Source organism: Solanum lycopersicum, chromosome 11, assembly GCF_036512215.1.
Source record: "Solanum lycopersicum chromosome 11, SLM_r2.1".
In the NCBI taxonomy this organism is placed as follows: Eukaryota; Viridiplantae; Streptophyta; class Magnoliopsida; order Solanales; family Solanaceae; genus Solanum; species Solanum lycopersicum.
In genome coordinates, this window is record NC_090810.1 from 1002633 (window position 1) to 1022794 (window position 20162).

Sequence of the window (20162 nt, forward strand, 5' to 3'; positions counted from 1 at the left end):
AGATAATACTGATGTCTTCACGTACATTCCACCTTTTCTACTCTTGACTTGCGAAATTTCAGTAGATATAATGTTATAAATGTAATACATTATTTTTTTTAGAAAGATTGATTAATTAATAGAAGCTTACAAATAAAAAAAGAAGAAAGGCCGAACACATAAACAACCCTTTTAAACTCATCTCTAAAAGTTTGTTTATTTTATTTTAATCCTCTAAATATATTTTTGTATGTACCACTTAAACATAATTAATAATTTCCTTTTACCCAATATAAATTTTATAAAACATCAACAATAAAACTTCAATAGTAGCAATAAATACATTTTTTAAATAGGGACGGACTGGTTGTGTATGTAGGTATCGTGTTCATCTTTTGTCTGCTCAGTGCTTTTGCTTCTTCGTTTAATCTTTGCTTCTTGCTCGAATTCTGCATCTTCCGGTATGTTTTCGTATTTGAGCTTATTGAATTTGAGGTTTTTCGCTTCTTTGGAAGCCCTTATTTTTATAGGGCCTTTAGGGTTTAGCCGCCATTGCTGCCACCTCCCATAGCTCCGTTCATCAAAGTTCGGACGAATGGAAGAATCACCTTGATTGCATATAACTGGGCATAATATGGTTAAAACCAAAAAGACGTTTTTTTTCTTTCAAATTTTGATTTCCAGACCAACTCTCATCTGGAAATCTGGTAAATTAATAATGGAATCCAATAAACTTGTGGAAAACAACACGAGTAGGCAGTAGCAAAGTAAAATAAGTAAGCATTGTTAGATATTATTGAAGTTAAACAACAAAAGAAATTGTTAGATACACATTAAGAGCAAAATCTGATGAAAACCCATGGCAAGAATATGTATTGCGTCCTCTATTGTTTTTTAAATCATGGAATGCAAGTATGCAACTATGTGATTATTTGTGTGATTTGTGAACTGTAATGTACTGCGTTAAGTTGTTTATAGGCAACTCTGTTGATATTTGTGTTAAATAAGTATTCATGAAGGAGTGTTGAGTCATGAGTGTCTAATGTCTATCATCTTTTAGAGTTTTAGTTACTGTTAATGTGCATCTGTAACCATGGTTGTCGCTATTTTACGATGCATTTGTATGTAGAGGACATCAAAGCATTTGATCCTGATGAGGCTTATGCTAAATTTGTGACTACTATTCATCCTTGATAAGTATAAATAAATTAACTTTCTTTAATTTTTGCTACTGTTAATTAAATTTGGTTAAACCGAAAACCAAACCGAACTGAATTTATTTCAATTTGGTTTGGTTTCACATTTTTTCCAAGTTGAACCGACCAAATGCCCAGCCCTAATTGCATATGTTGATGTAGTTTGAAATATAAATTATTATTGTATTGGAATCAACTCAAGCTTAGATTATTGTGTTATATGTTTTTCAGTGTAGCTGTATTTTCTATGCTATACATACTTGATTTTTTATGTGCTTACTTGAGCTGAGGGATTTATAACAAAGAACCTCGCTATCTTTACAAGGTACAGGTAAGGTTGTATACACATCACCCTCTGAAGGATCTGACTTGTGGGATTTTACTGGGCTAGTTGTTGTAAATCTTTGTAGTAATCAACTCTTTTATAGTGGATACTAGGATGTGTTTGACACGTCTAATTGTTTTTTCCAGCTTGAGCACTTTTATCTAAAAGTAAAACTGCTTATTTATAAATGCAGCTCCAAACTTAAAAATAGTTTTTCAACATTTGCTGCTTAAAAGCTACTTAAATTCAGCTAATCCAAACGGGCTCTAGTTTTGCATTCTTTATTTGTATCTAAGCGATAAATTTGTGTCTTGATTGTTTTACTTGTAGATTCTGAAGGGAACAACGGAAAAATAAGAACACCCTAAATTTGACCAAATATGGACATGAAGGAACAGAGGATGGATTTTAAGTCGATAATGAAGGAGGCTGAATTTCTGGGTAAGTAGTAGTTTTTTTTTTGTCTTCTCTTGATTAAGGGTACTATTTTTGTACTCCAACTTGATTGAAATCTTAATTCATGTGAGTTTTGGTTCAGTAGAGCATGTTTCATGTTATTTGGGTTTTGAATAAAGAAAAAAAAAAAGAACCCTCTGTCTAAGGAGTAGGGATGTGCAAAATTATGTCATTAATTTTGCGTCAATGATATGTTATGTAAGCCATATTGTTCATGAACCAATTAGGATTTTGTTCTTATGACAGTGCAATAATCTAGCATTAATGATTTAATCATCATTCAAAGCAGTTAACCAATATCTTTTTTTTTTCCCTGAATTCGTGATTCATATTTAATTATATTCAAGAATTTGGGACCTTGGTGATAACGGTGGCTTGTACTCTCGCTGCATCTCTAGAACAAAAAGCAGAATAAACATCTCCAGAAAAAAGTTACCTGTTTGACTGTGAATTGATTTTTGTTTTCAGTTAACTTACTGATAGAGACATTCCAAATTTTGCGCATTAGCTTATTTCACTAATTTCTAACTTCGAGGACAGGCATAGTCGGAAACATATAAGAGGATATCCTTGTCTTTTGATTAGTGAAGTGACATCCTATTGATACTATGAGGTAAAAATCTGGCTAACAAAATTTCTGTGATTGTTCAACTAAAACATTTGATTGGTTCACTATACGCTCTTGTTCATATTGGAACTTTAGATTCAGCTAAGTTTTATGCATGTATGACAATGTCCTGCATGAATTGTTATGCTAATGTGGTTCAGTTTACAAGTCTTTGTGATACACTGGGCATGAGATTGTGGAGGAACTGAATGGTAGGAAGTGTTTGCGGAAGTCAAGATTTTCTGAAATGTGCTTGAAATCTGAAACTAGTGAATGCTAGCAAACTTGAGGAGGATTTTAGTGCAGAGGAGCACTTCAATCCGGGATTTGAGCTGAGGACAAGACTGTTTCATAGCTTTCCCTTTTCTCCATAACAACAATATCCTTAAATGTTGAAATGAAATGATTTTAATTAGTACAAACATCTCAAAATCCATCTCTAGGACTGAAGCAGTGGTCGGTGATTAAATGCTTTTACTTGCTGTTACCATTTAAAAAAAAAGAAAGAAGAGAAATGCCTTTACTTAATCTAGTAAGCCATATGAAGGGAACTTTGCATTCCTTTACCCTAGATAATGGTAGCTACTTTATCATGGATGAAGTGTCGTCCACTTTTTCTGGTAGAGGTAGTGCTGAAGACCATTTTCTTCATCCCAAATAATGTTCATTTGGAAGTGGAAAATTGAATGCATGACAAAAGCAAAGGAAAACACTGGTGCTAACCAGTTAGGGAGTCAAAAACTATATATGGGCCATCAGTCAATATTGATCAATCATTACAAGAAATAGGACAAAATAGATACTCAATCCTGATTTATGTGAGTCAGTTCTCCTTGCCTAAGTGTAGCCAACAATGAACTCTTTGGTTGATGATCCCATGAACTGTCTACCTGAAACTGTAAAGTGAAAGTTGGCACGTTAAGTAGGCTGACCAGCTATTTTGTTTGCCTGTTGGTGACTGGTAAGGCTTCACCCGTGCACTTGATGTTGGGTGGTGGTAGGTCATTATGATGTAGGCTCATGTTTATAGAGGTGAGGTAGAAGCAGGCGGTGGCTGCTCCTATCATAAGTGGCCAATAGATGACAAGATAGTGGTTCTCAGTTCTTTATCAAAGAAAGATAATGGTTCTCAGCTATCTACTGATTTTTATACCATCTTTCTTGATTTCATATTGGGGTTCTTTATCAGAGAAGATCCTCTTTCTCCATATTAGTTTATCATTGTTATGGAAATACTAAGCTTGATATACAAAAGAGCTGAAAGTTTGGGATGGATTAAAGAATTTAAAATTGAATTAGCTTGCTTTGGCTGGGATGCATTAGTTATGCGGGTTTCTAAGTCGCGAACTAAACATCGTATTAATTATATACATGAATAATTTACTTCCCAAGTATTTATTACTTGTACAGAAATCAGTACATGGATAAGTTACCTCTTTACTAGCGCTACCAAACAACCCCCTTACGGTATATATTTCTTAACATGTGCTGCATAATAAACATCTCATACACAACAACTAATAGTATAAAATTTGTCCTTCAAAGACAAAGCCCCTGAAATTATACGCATTTTTCGTTGCTACGTATCAGGGAAGAATGATATCCAGTCTTGCATGAAAAAGTTAGCATGTGCAACTCATTTGGAAAAGGTTCCAGTGCACGCAGTATTGAAGTTGCTTTCATTTTTGTGTCAGTCTTCCTTGGTTTATATCATCCGGAAGGCATTCAAGTGCATAATTATCAAAATTGCTTTCCGCTGCCAACACATTTTCTTTTTCTTGCGACTTTGGCATCTTCCCTATCCAGGTGTCTGTCTTAGCCACATTATCTTAATTAACTTCAACAGGTTCATCACATTTAGATTTCCGGTTGAACTGGGTTTACTTGACAAGTCTCATATAGCAGTCTTCCTATTGAAGAGCTTTCTTAGCATGACTGAGATCGAAACTTGGCTGTTTGATTCCCCCCAATCATTCTCTCTGATTATTCTACTAGTCCTATCTGGATTTTAACAGTATGCTGATGGGAGGAGCTTGTGTAAAATATGGCACTGACTAGGTTCTCTGTCCTATTTTTAGGCTCCGCGCATATGACATGGAAGGAAAAAAAGGAGTTGGAGAACAAGAGAGTAGTTGCGCTTGGTGGGAAGGTGAGGCACAACCTTTAATTTATAAATAATAACGTTGGCTGTTGTAGTATGTTCTGCAATTTTTTGACAAATACTTAATATTTTTTTGCATCTGTTGATAATGTTTCTGTTAATTGTGGCAGCCTCAGAAGAAACAGAGATTACCACTTAGTGTAGCACGAGTAATGATGAAGAAACAGAAGGAAAGGGAGGAGAAAATGCAAGAAGAGGTTGAAATCTCAGCTTTCTTTGGAGTTGCTTACTGAAAATTCCACTTAACACAAGTTGCTAACTTATTTGGTTTGCAGAATTTGGTACTTGGACGATTCGGGGGAGCTAGTAGTTCAAGAAAAGCAGCAGGAAGGCGCAGACCAGAGGATAGGGTGCTGAAATCAACTGAAGGTAACTTCAGAAACGGTGTGCTTGATGTTAAACAGTTACTAAAACCTTCTGCGCCTAAAGCATCATTTGATGATGGGAAGAAGCCTTTTTCTTCGGGTAAAGGGAAGAAGAAGAAAAAGGGCGGTAAAAAGAACAAGGGTAAGAAGAACAAAGGTGGTGGTCCTGGTAAGAAGCGCCATTAAACATGGGCATATATTGAAACGGGTGATTTGCAATAGAACTAATTACTTCATAAAAAAAGAAACAGTGATTAGCCCAGCGTGTGGGATGCCAACTTGCTTTATAGAACAAGTAGTTCCCTATTTTGGTGTTGGTATCTTAAAGAAAAGAAAGATGAAACGAAGGAGGCCAGCTTTCGTAAAATTCTAGTGGGTTGTGACGAGTATAGTTTCTAATGTTGGAAAGATGTACTATTTTTTTTGTTGAGAGAGAAAATGAAACAGAATCTGCCATTGATTTCAACTTAAATACTTTATCTAAATATAATTTTTAAATTACTTTATTACAACTTAATCTCAAATATCAGTATTTTTTTTTCAAATATCAAAATTTTAACGTCCAACCTATTTAGTTTATATATATATTTGCTCTAAGAAACTTGGTAATCCCACAATTCTAGAAGGAGCTTTGGCTAATACTTCTATACCTTAAATCACATTTTGAACATCTAGAATTCGAGTCTTGTCATTATAATAAAAGATAGAGTAAAGAAAATAGTGATAAAATTATTTTCTTTTTTTTAAATATAATTTTCTCGAAAAATGATTAGACATAATAAAATAAATATATATTGTACTCCCTCTTTATTCCAGTTTTTGAAGGTTAATAATTTAATTTTTGATGATAAATATGAGCATACAAAAAAAATCGTGATAAAAAGTTTCTTTGAAATCTAGTTAAATGGAATAGTGCTACTAATTATTAGTTAAAAGAATTATCCTGTTCCCCAATGGCGAGGGTTGTTCGGAATCTTCTCTTCCGCTCATCCGCCGTTCCGCCACCGTTCAAATTCCACGATCTCCGCCTCCCGGGCAGCTTTAGTTTCTCCACTGCTGCTTCAATTCGCAGTAAAGCTCGCAAAAACAAAGGCAAAAACTTGGAGAAGAGCAGCAATATTAGTGTAATTAACCAAAGCAAGCTTTCACAAGTGAAGCGACGGACTCGGTCGGAGAAAGAGCTGGATGAGGAGACGTTCCTGAAGAACTATGGAAATGATACATCTGCACATGTCCCTGTCTTGCTCGGTGAAGTTTTGGATGTTTTCACCTCCGTTACTCTTCGCTCCTTCCTTGATTGTACTCTCGGTGCCGCCGGCCATTCCTCTGCGGTTAGTGTATCCCTTTCTTTTACAGTTGTACCTCCTTCCTTCTACAATTATTGTCCTTTTTGAAGTATCTGGGTGATTAGACGAGACATAGAAGTTGTTTCAACTTACTGAGTTCATGGCCTTAGATGGTAAAAATTGAAGAGGGCATGGATTAGAGTGGTATGTTAGCAGGTAGTAGAACATTGTCTAGCTAATCCATCCACACTATTGGTTGAAATATTTACTCTTGTAGTTTATTGTACTTTTTTGTGTTAGTATCAATTGATTGTTGTACATGGAGTAAGACCTACCAAGTTCATGGCCGTAGATGGTAAATTGAGGAGGATATGGATTAGGATAGTATGTTGGCGGGTAGTAGAACATTGTCTAGCTAATCCTTCAATATCATTGGTCGAAATATTTACTCTTGTACTCTCTTTTACTTTAGTTTTTTGTTAGTATCCTTTGTTTTTTGTATTTCAATTATCATACTATTTTGTTGTAGTAACTGATTGTTATGGTTTTACATCTGTTATGAATTTGTTGTCTAATGTATACTTAGTTGCATTAAGTTACTTGCGTAATTTATTGAGGTAGTGGTATGGGATCATTTGTCTTCCATGTTGAAAATTTTAAAAGTTATTTGCTTGTAGCCTTGTATATACAGATAATTCGAGCTCATCCCGAAATGCAAGTATATGTTGGGCTTGATGTTGATCCCATCGCGCATCAGAAGGCTCAATCTCAGCTGAAGAGTGTTATAGATAGGGACTCTTTTGATACAGCGTCTGCCTTGAAAGTGTATACCTTTTTGAAAAATTTCAAGGACGTCAAGTCTGTGCTTGGTGAAGTTGCAGATGACTTATTGACTGGTGGAGTTAATGGGATCTTGATGGACTTGGGTATGTCATCTATGCAGGTCTGTACTCAAATCGCATAGTGGAAACTACTGTAAAACTTCAAGTTGTTTGCTCGATAATCTGGTTTCCGTGGCCTTACCTTTCTTTCTTTCCCGTGTGTGTGACTATTGTGTGAGTTGGTTGTATATGAGAAGAAAAGCTAATCAGAGTGTTACACTGATTTCTTTAAAACCGTAATAGACTATTCCCCCCTGGCTAAAATTAATGCATTTGATAACTGACTTCTACTCTCACGGTGGGGTCAGAGAAATGTATTTCTTCCTGTTAACCATATTGGAGAAATGTGTAGAGACTATCAGGATACATATTTCTGAGAATAATATCAATATCTTGAATTTTCCCCATATTTTATTCAGGTAAATGATGCTGGAAGAGGTTTTAGCATGCTGAAGAATGGACCTCTTGACATGAGAATGAATCCAAAGGTAATTTCTTTCCAGATCGTGTGTAAATTTCGACAGTCAATTCTGATTTGTCTAGCTCTCAAATGCTACTAGTATCTTAGGCTGCATTTCACATTGGCTCATGTAAGAGTTCCAGTATCCACCCTTTGGAAAATTATGTTGGTTTTGTGATTTTATTCCTTTGCTTTAATGCTAAGGCATGTACAGCACCACACTTTATAAGAAGAAAAAATCTGCACATCTGTTGATTTCACATTGACATGACGAGACAAGGAAATTTATTCCCTTTCATTATTTGAGTCGTGCAACTTCACACGACTTGGTTGTCTTCTTCTCTGAGAGCTCTAACATTTGAATTGCATGGCGTTTTGGACGACATATGTGTCTATCTCCAAATTATGTTGGTTTGCAACACGGTAGTTCCATTCTCTCCTCATGAAATGGGTGTATTCGTCGATATAGGTATCTTCCGGATTGAGTGAGTACTCAAATTCGCGTTCTAATAACCATATTCTTCCCATTGATTAAAAAATGTCACCTCGCTGATATGTAATCGGACCTCTTTTCCAGAAAAATGGATTCCAAGATGACATTGTAAGACTTGTTTTCTAAATGTAGGGATATGTTTGAACACAACTAGTCACTACACACACTAACTATTTACAAGGAAGCTTTACAGCAATTATCAGTTATCACGGTCACATCCTATTAAGTTTTCGTTGTTGATGTCACTATTTGTCTAATGTCAAGAGTCAAGACATCTGATTGAGTAAACGCTTCTCATTCTATATTTTCTTATATATCTTTCATAGATGTGGAGAAAATGTTCATAGAGGTTTCCTTGATTAACTGACAGAGGACTGTGACAGGCAACTCTAAAAGCTGAAGACATATTGAATTCTTGGCCAGCTGATGAAGTAGGGCGAGTTCTGCGAGAATATGGAGAAGAAAACAATTGGTACTCTCTTCAAAACAGAATTGTTAAGGCTCGTCTACATGGAGGGTTACATTCTACCAATGAGCTGGTAGACCTTATTCAGAATTCAACTTCTAGGACGAAAGGTGATTTCAGTTCTAGGTGGCTTTGTCGCTATTCATATTTTAAATTGTCTAAAATTTTATAAATTTCTTAACCATTACTAGCGGGAATTGGTGTAGTAGGTACTGTTTCATTCTTAATGATCTTCTGCACAGTTTTGTATGTGGAAACAAGAAATGTGATCATACTTTGGATACTTGCTTAAGCAGGAAGGCAGGGTTGGATTAAGACGGCTACAAGAGTTTTTCAGGCATTGCGGATAGCTGTTAATGATGAACTCATAACTTTGGAGGATTCCATCCGTGCTTGCTTTGAGTCTCTCACTTCTGGTGGAAGGCTTGCCATAATTTCATTCCACAGTTTGGAGGACAGAATAGTAAAGCAGGCATTTCTCAATATTATGAACTGCAGTGAAGTTGATGGAGGTGAGGTTGAAGATGAAGAAGGGAAGCGCTTACGTGAGCTGAGGAAAATTAATCTGGATACTGTTAAAGAAGAAGTATGGATTAAACAGGTGATACAAGGGCAAAATGGAACTATCCTTACAAAAAGACCCATAACACCATCCGAAAAGGAGGAAACACTGAATCCTCGAAGTCGGAGTGCTAAACTTAGAGTGATTCAGAAAGCCTGAAGAAAGGTGGATTCATAGATGTATTGGACCTTGAGGAGATATTTCAATCTCAAAGATGAGGAGCTTTACCAATTGTTCAACATTTAAAGTAAGTAATCACAACTTTTTCTTGATCGTCCTTCAGCTTTATTCGTCGTGAAAAGTTTCCTCACAAGCAATTAAGCCTTATGAAGCTCTAGCTCCTCTGAACTTGTCATACATTGTTCGATCAAGGAAATGGTGGCCCTGTATTTACAACTAAAAAGATTGTAGTCCTTATCGTCAACCAAGGTCTAAGACTATGGAATTAAAGCTTAAAGGTTCAAGCCTGCACCTTGATATGCTGCATTCCAGAAACACCAATCCGTAGGTTACTGGTGATTATCGAAATTTATGATCGAGGAAAGTTTCTACCCGATGCAAGGAAGGAACTTCACTGTCATTCCAAGCTCTTAGATATGTTTGATTTTGAGTAGTTCAGATTATCTCGAAGGTTTGAACATTTGAAATCAGCGTTCTGGATATGTGATTTCATAGCATGAGGTTTTGATCTATGCTTTACTTGCATACACTTGAAACAGGTACCTCATTGAGAGCTTTGTATTTTTACGAATTTTCACTATTGGCATATGGTTTCATTTTTGGACTACATTTCTCTAACCTGTGTTTCTTCCAATTGTTGTGTTTAATGTGCTTTATGTGCTTTACATTAAATATGAATGGTCATTTCATTATTTAAGCTCATATTACACTATCAAACAAACAAATATAATGTGAAAATATTTTTAAAATATCTAAAAATACTAAAGCTGGTGATAAAAGTTCCACACGAATTTAAAGTATATCCTCATCTAGTATATATCACTTATATATGCATCTTTTTTTCCCTACGATATCATTAGCTAAATATGCATTAATTCCAAGCAATTGCGGGCCTTCTGAGGTTACTTCGATTCATTTAATGTTAAGTCTATCATGTTTTTGTTTGAAAAAACACTCATTCATGCCATTATTTTCATTCATGTCATTATTTGTTAATTGAAAACAATTTTGGTTTTGAAAATATTTTTTAATGTGGTTAATTATGGATAGGTCACGTCATTAATTACCTCCATTTCACAAAGAATGGTCTAGTTTGATTTGGCAGGAAGTTTAAGAAAATAAAGAATGACCTCGTTTAACCTTCTAAATGATTGTTTTGATCGTCAGGATTAACTGGCTCCATAGCTAACGTCCTAATCGACTGTCACAAAATAATCGGGCAAAAAAAGTGGGATTTTTGGATCGCCAAAAAAGATCGTGGACTATAATAACACACGAAGATCGGTAAAATGAGGATTTTATCCACTCTACGGCACATTTGATCTTCAAAATGGTCTATTTTGCAGTCAGGGCCAACTAGTTCCATTGATAACGTCTTAACAGACGTCCATGAAAAATTTGGGCAAAAAAGATGTCGAAATTCCGGATCACCAAAAATCAATGGACTATATATCGTACACAAAACTCGATGACATAGGGGGTTTACTTGTTTTGGGGCTCGTTTGACCTTAAAACAGACCATTTTGGCCGTCGGGACCAACAAACTCCATAACTAACGTCTTAACGAACGTCCAAAAAAAAATTTGGGCAAAAAAGACGTCGAAATTCTGGATCCCCAAAAATTCATGGATAGCACACGAAAATTGATAAAATTGGGGATTTACATGCTTCGGGGCTCGTTTGACCTTCAAAATGAGTCGTTTTGGCCGTCAGGACCAACTGACTTCATAGTTAACTTCTTAACGGACGTCCACAAAAAATTTGGGCAAAAAAAGACGTTGAAATTCTGGATCACCAAAAAAGATTGTGGACTATAGCACACAAAAATCAGTAAAATGAGGGGTTCACTTGTTCCGGAGCTTGTTTGACATTCAGAATGGTTTGTTTTGGCCATCAAAGCAATCCATAGATAACGTCTTAACGGACGTCCATGAAAAATTTGGGCGAGAAAAATATCAGAATTTTGGATCGCCGAAATTCCATTGATATAGTACACAAAAATTGGCAAAATGGGGTATACTTGCTTCGGGAATCGTTTGACCTTGAAAATGGGTCGTTTCAGCCGTCAGGGTCAACTGACTCCATAACTAACATCTTAACGAACGTCTACGAAAATTTTGGGCAAAAAAGACATCAGAATTTTGGATCACCAAAAATCCATAAACTATAACACACGAAAATCGAAAAATATGGGGGGTTTAGCTACTTCGACACTCGTTTGACCTTCAAATGGATCGTTTTGGACTTCAGGGCCAACTAGATCCATAGCTAACTTCTTAACGGACGTCCAAAAAAAATTGGGAAAAAAATACGTCAAAATTCTGGATCACCAAAAAAGATTGTGGACTATAGCACACGAAAATAGGTTGATTGAGGGGTTTACCTTTTAAGGTGCTCGTTTGACCTTCAAATTGTTCATTTTGGTCGTCGGGACAACTGTCTCCATATTAAAAGACCTCCATGAAACCTGGGCAAAGAAGAGGTTGGAATTTCGATCACCAATAATCCATTGACAATAGTTCACAAAAAGTTGGCAAAATGAGGTATCCCTGCTTCGGGCTTTATTGACCTTGAATACCGGTAGTTTTAACTGTCAGGGCCAACAGACTAAATAGCTACCGTCCTAATGGACGTCCGTGATATATTGGGGCAAAAATGATGTTGAAATTTCGGATCAAATATCCATAGGCTATGGTACACAAAACTCGATAAAATAAGGAGTTACTTGCTTCGGGGCTCGTTTGACCTTAAAACAGGTCGTTTTGGCCGTCGAGACCAACTAGCTCTATAACTAACGTCTTAACAGACGTCCATGAAAAATTTGGACAAAAAAGATGTCGAAATTCCGGTTCCCCAAAAATTCATGGACTATAGCACACAAAAATTGGTAAAATGGGGGGTTTACATGTTTCGGGGCTCGTTTGACATTTGAAAATGAGCCGTTTTGGCCGTCAGAAAAAACTGGCTTCATAGTTAACGTTTTAACAGACATCCACAAAAAAATTGGGCAAAAAAAATATTGAAATTCTAGATCAACAAAAATGATTGTGGACCATGGCACACGAAAATCAGTAAAATGAGGGGTTTACCTGTTCCGGAGCTCGTTTGACCTTCAAAATGGTTCGATTTGGCCATATAGGCCAACGGGTTCCATAAATAACGTCTTAAGGGACGTCCATGAAAAATTTGGACAAAAAAGATGTCAAAATTTTGGATCACCGAAATTTCATGGGCTATAGTACACGAAAATCGGTAAAATGCGGTATACTTGCTTCGGGGCTTGTTTGACCTTGAAAATGGGTCGTTTAGCTGTCAGGAACAACTGACACCATAACTAACATCTAAACGGAATTCCATGAAAATTTTGGGCAAAAAAGACATCGGAATTTTGAATCACCAAAAATCCATGAACTATAACACAAAAAAATTGAAAAAAATAGGGGGTTTGCCTATTTCGAGAATCGTTTGACCTTCAAAATTGATAGTTTTGGACGTCAGGGCCAACTAGATCTATAGCTAACGTCTTAACGGACGTCCACAAAAAATTGGGATAAAAATACGTCAGAATTCTGGATCACCAAAAATGATCGTGGACTATAGCACACAAAAATAGGTAGATTAAGGGGTTTACCTTTTTTATGGGATCGTTTGACCTTAAAAATGGTTCATTTTAGTCGTCAGGCCAACTGTCTCCATACATAACGTCTTAACAGTTGTCCATGAAACATTTGGACAAAAAAGACGTCGGAATTTCAGATCACTAAAAATTCATGGAATATAGTACACAAAAAATTGACAACATAGGATATCCTTGCTTCGGAGCTTGTTTGACCTTGAATACCGGCAGTTTTAGCCGTCAGGACCAATTGACTTTATAGCTAACGTCCTAATGGACATCCACGATAAATTTGGGCAAAAATGACATCGAAATTTCAGATTAAATATCCATAGGCTATAGTACACAAAACTCGATAAAATAGGGGGTTTACTTGCTTCGGGGCTCGTTTGACCTTAAAACGAATCGTTTTGGCTGTTGGAACCAAATAGCTCCATAAGTAACATCTTAACAAATGTCCACGAAAAATTTGGGTAAAAAAGATGTCAAAATTCCAGATCCCCAAAAATCAATGGACTATATCATACAAAATTGATAAAATGGGAGGTTTACAGGCTTCGGAGCTCGTTTGACCTTCAAAATGGGTCGTTTTGGACGTCCGGGACAACTAGATGAATAGCTAACGTATTAACGGACGTCCAAAAATAATTGGGCAAAAAATACATCGAAATTCTGGATCAACAAAAAAGATATCCAAGGTCTTGACGGACGTCCACAAAAATATTTGGCATTTTTGACGTCGGAATTCAGATAACCCAAAAAATGGTTTGCTATAGCACACGAAAATCATCTAAATGGGGGGGGGATAAGCGTTTCGGGGCTCGTTTGACCTTAAAAGTGGGTCTGACTGGCCTTGAGGGCTAACTGGATGCATAGACAAGGTCTTGACGGACGTCTACAAAAAATTTTGGAATTTTTGACGTGGGAATCTGGATCACCCTAAAAATAGTTTGCTATAGCAAACAAAAATCATCGAAATAGGGGGTATGCGCGCTACGGGGCTAGTTTGACCTTGAAAATGGGTTGGACTGGCTTTGAGGGCCAACTGGATGCATAGACAAGGTCTTGACGGACGTCCACAAAATTTTTTAGAATTTTTGACGTTGGAATCCGGATCACCCTAAAAATGATTTGCTATAGCACACAAAAATTGTCTAAACAAGGGGTATGAGCGCTTCAGAGCTTGTTTGACCTTAAAAAGGGTTGGACTGGCCATGAGGTCCAACCGGATGCATAGCCAAGGTCTAGACGGACGCCCACAAAAACTTTTGACATTTTTTACGTCGAAATCGGGATCACCCAAAAAATGGTTTGCTATAGCACATGAAAATCGTCGAAATAGGGGGTATGCGCTTCAGTGCTCGTTTGACCTTAAAAATGGGTTGGACTGGACGTGATGGCCAACCGACTGCATAGATAAGGTCTTAAAGTGCCTCCACAAAATATTTTGGCATTTTAGACGTCGGAATCCGGATCATCCAAAAAATGGTTTGCTATAGCACACGAAAATCATCCATATGGGGGTATGGGCGCTTCAGAGCTCGTTTGACCTTGAAAATGGGTCGGACTGGCCGTGATGGCCAACTAACTGCATAGCCAAGGTCTTGGCGGATATCCACAAAAAAAATTGGAATTTTTGACGTCGAAATATGGATCACCCAAAAAATGGTTTGCTATAGCACACGAAAATCGTCGAAATGGGGGTATGCTCGCTTCGGGGCTCGTTTGACCCTCAAAATGGGTCGGACTGACCTTGAGGGACAACGGGCTACATAACCAAGGTCTTGACGAATGTCCATAAAAAAAGTTTGGCATTTTTGACGTCTGAATCTGGATAACCCAAAAAATGGTTTTCTATAGCACACGAAAATCATCTAAATGGGGGGTACGTGTGCTTCGAGGCTCGTTTGACTTTAAAATGGGTTGGAGTGGCACTGAGGACCAATTGAATGCATAAAAAAGATCTTGACAAACGTCCACAAAAAATTTTGAAATTTTTGACGTTGGAATCCAGATCACCCCAAAAATGGTTTGCTATAGCACACGAAAATCGTCTAAATAGTGGGTATGCGCGCTTCGGGGATCGTTTGACCTTTAAACAGGGTTGGACTGGCCATCAGGTCCAACTGGATGCATAGCCAAGGTCTAGACGTATGTCCACAAAACTTTGTGGCATTTTTTACGTCGGAATTCGGATCACCCAAAAAATGGTTTGTTATAGCACACGAAAATTATCTAAATGGGGGGTATGCGCTTCAGGGCTCGTTTGACCTTGAAAATGGGTCAGACTAGCCGTGATGGACAACCGGCTGCAGTGCCAAGGTGTTAAAGGGACTCCACAAAAAATTTTGAAATTTTTGACGTCGGAATCCGGATAACCCCAAAAATAGTTTGCTATAGCACACGAAAATCGTCTAAATTGGGGGAAATGCACTTCAGGGCTCGTTTGATCTTGAAAATGGGTCGAACTGGCCGTAATGGCCAACCGGCTGCATAGCCAAGGTCTTGACAGACATCCACAAAATTTTTTGACATTTTTGACGTCTGAATCCGGATCACCAAAAAAATAGTTTGCTATAGCACACGAAATCGTCGAATTGGGGGGTATGCTCGCTTCGGGGCTCGTTGACCTTCAAAATGAGTCGAATGACCGTGAGGACCAACCGGATGCATAGCCAAGATCTTGACGGACATCCACAAAAAATTTTGGTATTTTTGACGTCGGAATCCGGATAACCCAAAAAATAGTTTGCTATAGCACACAAAAATCATCAAAATGGGGGGGTATGCGCGCTTCAAGGCTCATTTGACCTTGAAAATGGGTTGGAATGGCTCTGAGGACCAATTGGATTCATAGACAAGGTCTTGAAGGATGTTCACAAAATTTTTTAGAATTTTTGACGTTGGAATCCGGAGCACCCTAAAAATGGTTTGCTATAGCACACGAAAATCGTCTAAATAGTGGGTATGCGCGCTTCAGAGCTCGTCCTTTAAAATGGGTTAAATTGTCCATGAGGTCAGACCGGATGCATAGCCATAGTCTAGATGGATGTCCACAAAAATTTTTGGCATTTTTTACGTTGGAATCCAGATCACCCGAAAAATGGTTTGTATAGCACACGAAAATCGTCTAAATGAGGGGTATGCGCTTCAGGGCTCGTTTGACCTTGAAAATGGGTCGGACTGGCCACGATGGCTAACTGGCTACATAACCAAGGTTTTAAAGGGCCTCCACAAAAATTTTTGGCATTTTTGACGTCGAAATCCGATCACCAAAAAATGGTTTGCTATAGCACACGAAAATCATCGAAATGGGGGTATGCGCGCTTCAGGGCTCGTTTGACCTTGAAAATGGATCGGATTGGACGTGATGGCCAACTGGCTGCATAGCCAAGGTCCTGACGGATATCCATAAAAAAATTTGGAATTTTTGACGTTTGAATTCGGATCACCCAAAAAATGGTTTGCTATAGCACACGAAAATCGTCGAAATGGGGGGTGTGCACACTTCAGGGCTCGTTTGACCTTGAAAATGGGTCAGACTAGCTCTGAGGGCCAACTATATGCATAGACAAGGTATTGACAGACGTACACAAAATTTTTTGGAATTTTTGACTTTGGAATCCATATCACCCTAATAAAAGGTTTGTTATAACACAAGAAAATCGTCTAAATAGTGGGTATGCGCACTTCGGGGCTCGTTTGACCTTTAAATAGGGTTCGAATGGCAATGAGGTCCAACCATATGCATAGACATGGTCTAGACGGACTTCCACAAAAAATTTTGGCATTTTTTACGTCGTAATTCGAATCACCCAAAAAATTGCTTAGCACACGAAAATCGTCGAAATAGGAGTATGCACGTTTTGGGGATCGTTTGACCTTAAAAATGGTTCGGAGTGGAAGTGATGGCCAACTCTATGCATAATCAAGGTCTTGATGGACGTCCACAAAAAAATTTGGAAGTTTTGACGTTTGAATATCACCCAAAAAATGGTTTGGTATAGCACACGAAAATCGTCGAAATGGGGGTATGCGCACTTCAGGGCTCGTTTGACCTTGAAAATGGGTAAGACTGGCTCTGAGGGCCAACTGTATGCATAGACAAGGTCTTGACAGACGTCCACAAATTTTTTTGGAATTTTTGACTTTGGAATCCGGATCACCTTAATAAAAGGTTTGTTATAGCACACGAAAATCGTCTAAATAGTGGGTATGCGTGCTTCGGGGCTCGTTTGACCTTTAAATAGGGTTGGAATGGCAATGAGGTCCAACCGTATGCATAGCCAAGGTCTAGACGGACAGCCACAAAATTTTTTGGCATTTCTTACGTCGTAATCCGAATCACCCAAAAAATTGTTTGCTATAGCACACGAAAATTGTCGAAATAGGGGTATGCACGCTTTGGGGCTCGTTTGACCTTAAAAATGGTTCGGAGTGGAAGTGAGGGCCAACTGTATGCATAGACAAGGTCTTGGCAGACGTCCACAAATTTTTTTGGAATTTTTGACTTTGGAATCCGGATCACCCTAATAAAAGATTTGCTATAGCACACGAAAATGTCTAAATGGGGGATATGCGCGCTTCGGGGCTCGTTTGACCTTGAAAATGGGTCGGACTAGCCGTGATGGCCAACCAGCTGCACAACAAAGGTCTTCAAGGACCTCTACAAATTTTTTTTGGCATTTTGACATCAGAATCCGAATCACCCAAAAAATTGTTTGCTATAGCACAAGAAAATAGTCAAAATAGGGGTATGCGCGCTTTGGGGCTCGTTTGACCTTGAAAATTGTTCGGAGTGGAATAGATGGCCAACTGGATGCATAGCCAAGGTCTTTACGGTCGTCCACAAAAATTTTTGAAATTTTTAACGTCGGAATCCGTATCATCCAAAAAAAAGGTTTGCTATAGCACACGAAAATTGTCGAAATGGGGGGTATGATCGCATCGGGGCTCGTTTGACCTTCAAAATGGGTCGGACTGGCCGTGAGGTCCAACCGGCTGCATATCCAAGGTCTTGACGGACGTCCACAAAAAAGTTTGGCATTTTTTACTTTGGAATTTGGATCACCCAAAAATTATTTGCTATAGCACACGAAAATCGTTGAGATGGGGATATGCGCGCTTCGGGGCTTGTTTGACCTTTAAAATGGGTTGGAATGGCCGTGAAGGTCAACCGCTAAGGTCTTGACGGACGTCCACAAAATTTTTTGGCATTTTTGACATCGGAATCCGAATCACCCGAAAAATGGTTTACTATAGCACACGAAAATAGTCTAAATGGGGGGTATGCACGCTTCTGGGCTTGTTTGACCTTGAAAATTGGTCGGACTGGCCGTGATGGCCAACCGGCTGCACAGCCAAGGTCTTGAAGGATCTCCACAAAAAAATTTGGCATTTTGGCATCGGAATCCGAATCACCCAAAAAATTGTTTGCTATAGCACACGAAAATAGTCGAAATAGGGGTATGCGCGCTTTGGGGCTCGTTTGACCTTGAAAATAAGTGATGGCCAACTAGTTTCATAGCCAAGGTCTTGACGATGTCCACAAAAAAATTTGAAATTTTTTACGTCGGAATCCGTATCACCAAAAAAATGATTAGCTATAGCACATGAAAATCGTTTGGACTAAAGCACACGAAAATCAGTAAAATGAGGGGTTTACCTGCTCCGGAGATCGTTTGACTTTCAAAATGGTTCGTTTTGGCCATCAAGGCCAACTGGTTCCATAGATTACGTCTTAATAGACGTCCATGAAAAATTTGGGCGAAAAAGATGTTTGGATCACTGAAATTCCATGGATGATAGTACACAAAAATCGATAAAATGGGGTATACCTGCTTCGGACCTCATTTGACCTTGAAAATGTGTCGTTTCAGCCGTCAGGGTCAACTAGCTCCATAACTAACATTTTAATGGACGTCCACAAAAATTTTTGGCAAAAAAGACATCAGAATTTTGGATCACCAAAAATCCATGAACTATAACACATGAAATTGAAAAAATGGGTGGTTTACCTGCTTCGGGGCACGTTTGACCTTCAAAATGGGTCATTTTGGACGTCAAGGCTAACTGACTCCATAGTTAACATCCTAACAAACGCCCACATATTTTTTTTAGCAAAAACGATGTCGGAATTCTGGATCATCAAATAAGATCGTGGACTATAGCACAAGAAAATAGGTTAAATGAGAAGTTTACCTGTTTTGAGGCTCGTTTGACCTTCAAAATGTTCCGTTTTGGCCGTCACGACCAACTAGTTCCATAGATAACGTCCTAACGGACATCTATGAAAAATTTGGGCAAAAACGACGTCGAAATTTTGGATCACCAAAAATTCATAGATTATAGTATACGAAAAACAACAAAATAGAGTATACTTGCTTCGAGGCTCGTTTGACCTTGAAAATGGGCCGTTTTGGCCATTAGGGCCAACTAGATCCATAACTAACGTCTTTTCGGATCACCAAAAATTCATAGACTATAATACACAAAAATCGGTAAAATGAGGTTTACCTGCTTCGGGACTCGTTTAACCTTGAAAATGGGTTGTTTTGATCGTCAGGGTCAACTGACTCCATAGATAACATCTTAACGGATGTCCACGAAAAAATTGGGCAAAAACAATATCGAAATTCTGGATTACGAAAAATCCATGGACTATAGTACTTGAAAAATAATAAAATTTGTGGTTTACCTGCTTCGGGGTTTATTATGAATTTTAATAAATCATGTACAAATAGTTAGGGGAAGGGTATACAAAATGTTGTTTTCAGAATTATATAAATTCTGGATTTATATAATCAGCGACCGAATTTATGCAAATTCTGAATTTATACAATTAACAAATCAAATAACAACAATTCGTGAAATTGTAGCCACAAATTGAAAAATTACATAATATACTCTAAATGTTTATCATTATGCGTAATTTTCCAATAATCTTTAGATGGACCATTATTTAAGTTAAATTTTTCAAACAAAAAAAATAGCTATCCGAAAAGACTATAATACCCTTGATTGGGCTTTGATTTGATGCTATTCAAGTCCAATATCAAGCCTTGATTGGGCTTTAATTTGATGCTATTAAAGTCCAACTTCAAGCCCAATAGTGGATGAAGACTGAGGT

The 20162-nt window shown here is 37.8% G+C and overlaps 2 protein-coding genes across 4 annotated transcripts; both read left to right on the top strand.

Annotated features, from left to right (window-relative positions):
* The first annotated feature begins 229 nt into the window (after positions 1-229).
* LOC101266286 (uncharacterized) lies at positions 230-5601 on the top strand. Of its 2 annotated transcripts, none has more exons than XM_004249832.5 (5): positions 230-440; positions 1831-1941; positions 4642-4712; positions 4835-4921; positions 5000-5601. In XM_004249832.5, exons 2-5 carry the CDS (start codon positions 1881-1883, stop codon positions 5273-5275), a joined length of 495 nt encoding a protein of 164 aa, XP_004249880.1. In that variant the 5' UTR covers positions 230-440; positions 1831-1880; the 3' UTR covers positions 5276-5601. The 2 variants fall into 2 exon arrangements, with proteins under 2 accessions (XP_004249880.1, XP_019066608.1); XM_019211063.3 differs by having other exon boundaries at positions 286-358.
* A 143-nt stretch (positions 5602-5744) lies between these two features.
* LOC101266581 (uncharacterized) lies at positions 5745-10024 on the top strand. 2 transcript variants are annotated; one of them, XR_738309.4, is made up of 6 exons: positions 5913-6420; positions 7067-7318; positions 7676-7744; positions 8593-8785; positions 8972-9484; positions 9610-10024. XR_738309.4 is itself a non-coding variant. In XM_004249833.5 (5 exons), the coding sequence occupies exons 1-5, from the start codon at positions 6043-6045 to the stop codon at positions 9394-9396; spliced, it is 1317 nt and encodes a 438-aa protein (XP_004249881.1). In that variant the 5' UTR covers positions 5745-6042; the 3' UTR covers positions 9397-10024. The 2 variants fall into 2 exon arrangements, 1 of the variants encoding a protein (XP_004249881.1); XM_004249833.5 differs by having other exon boundaries at positions 5745-6420; positions 8972-10024.
* The last annotated feature ends 10138 nt before the right edge of the window (positions 10025-20162 follow it).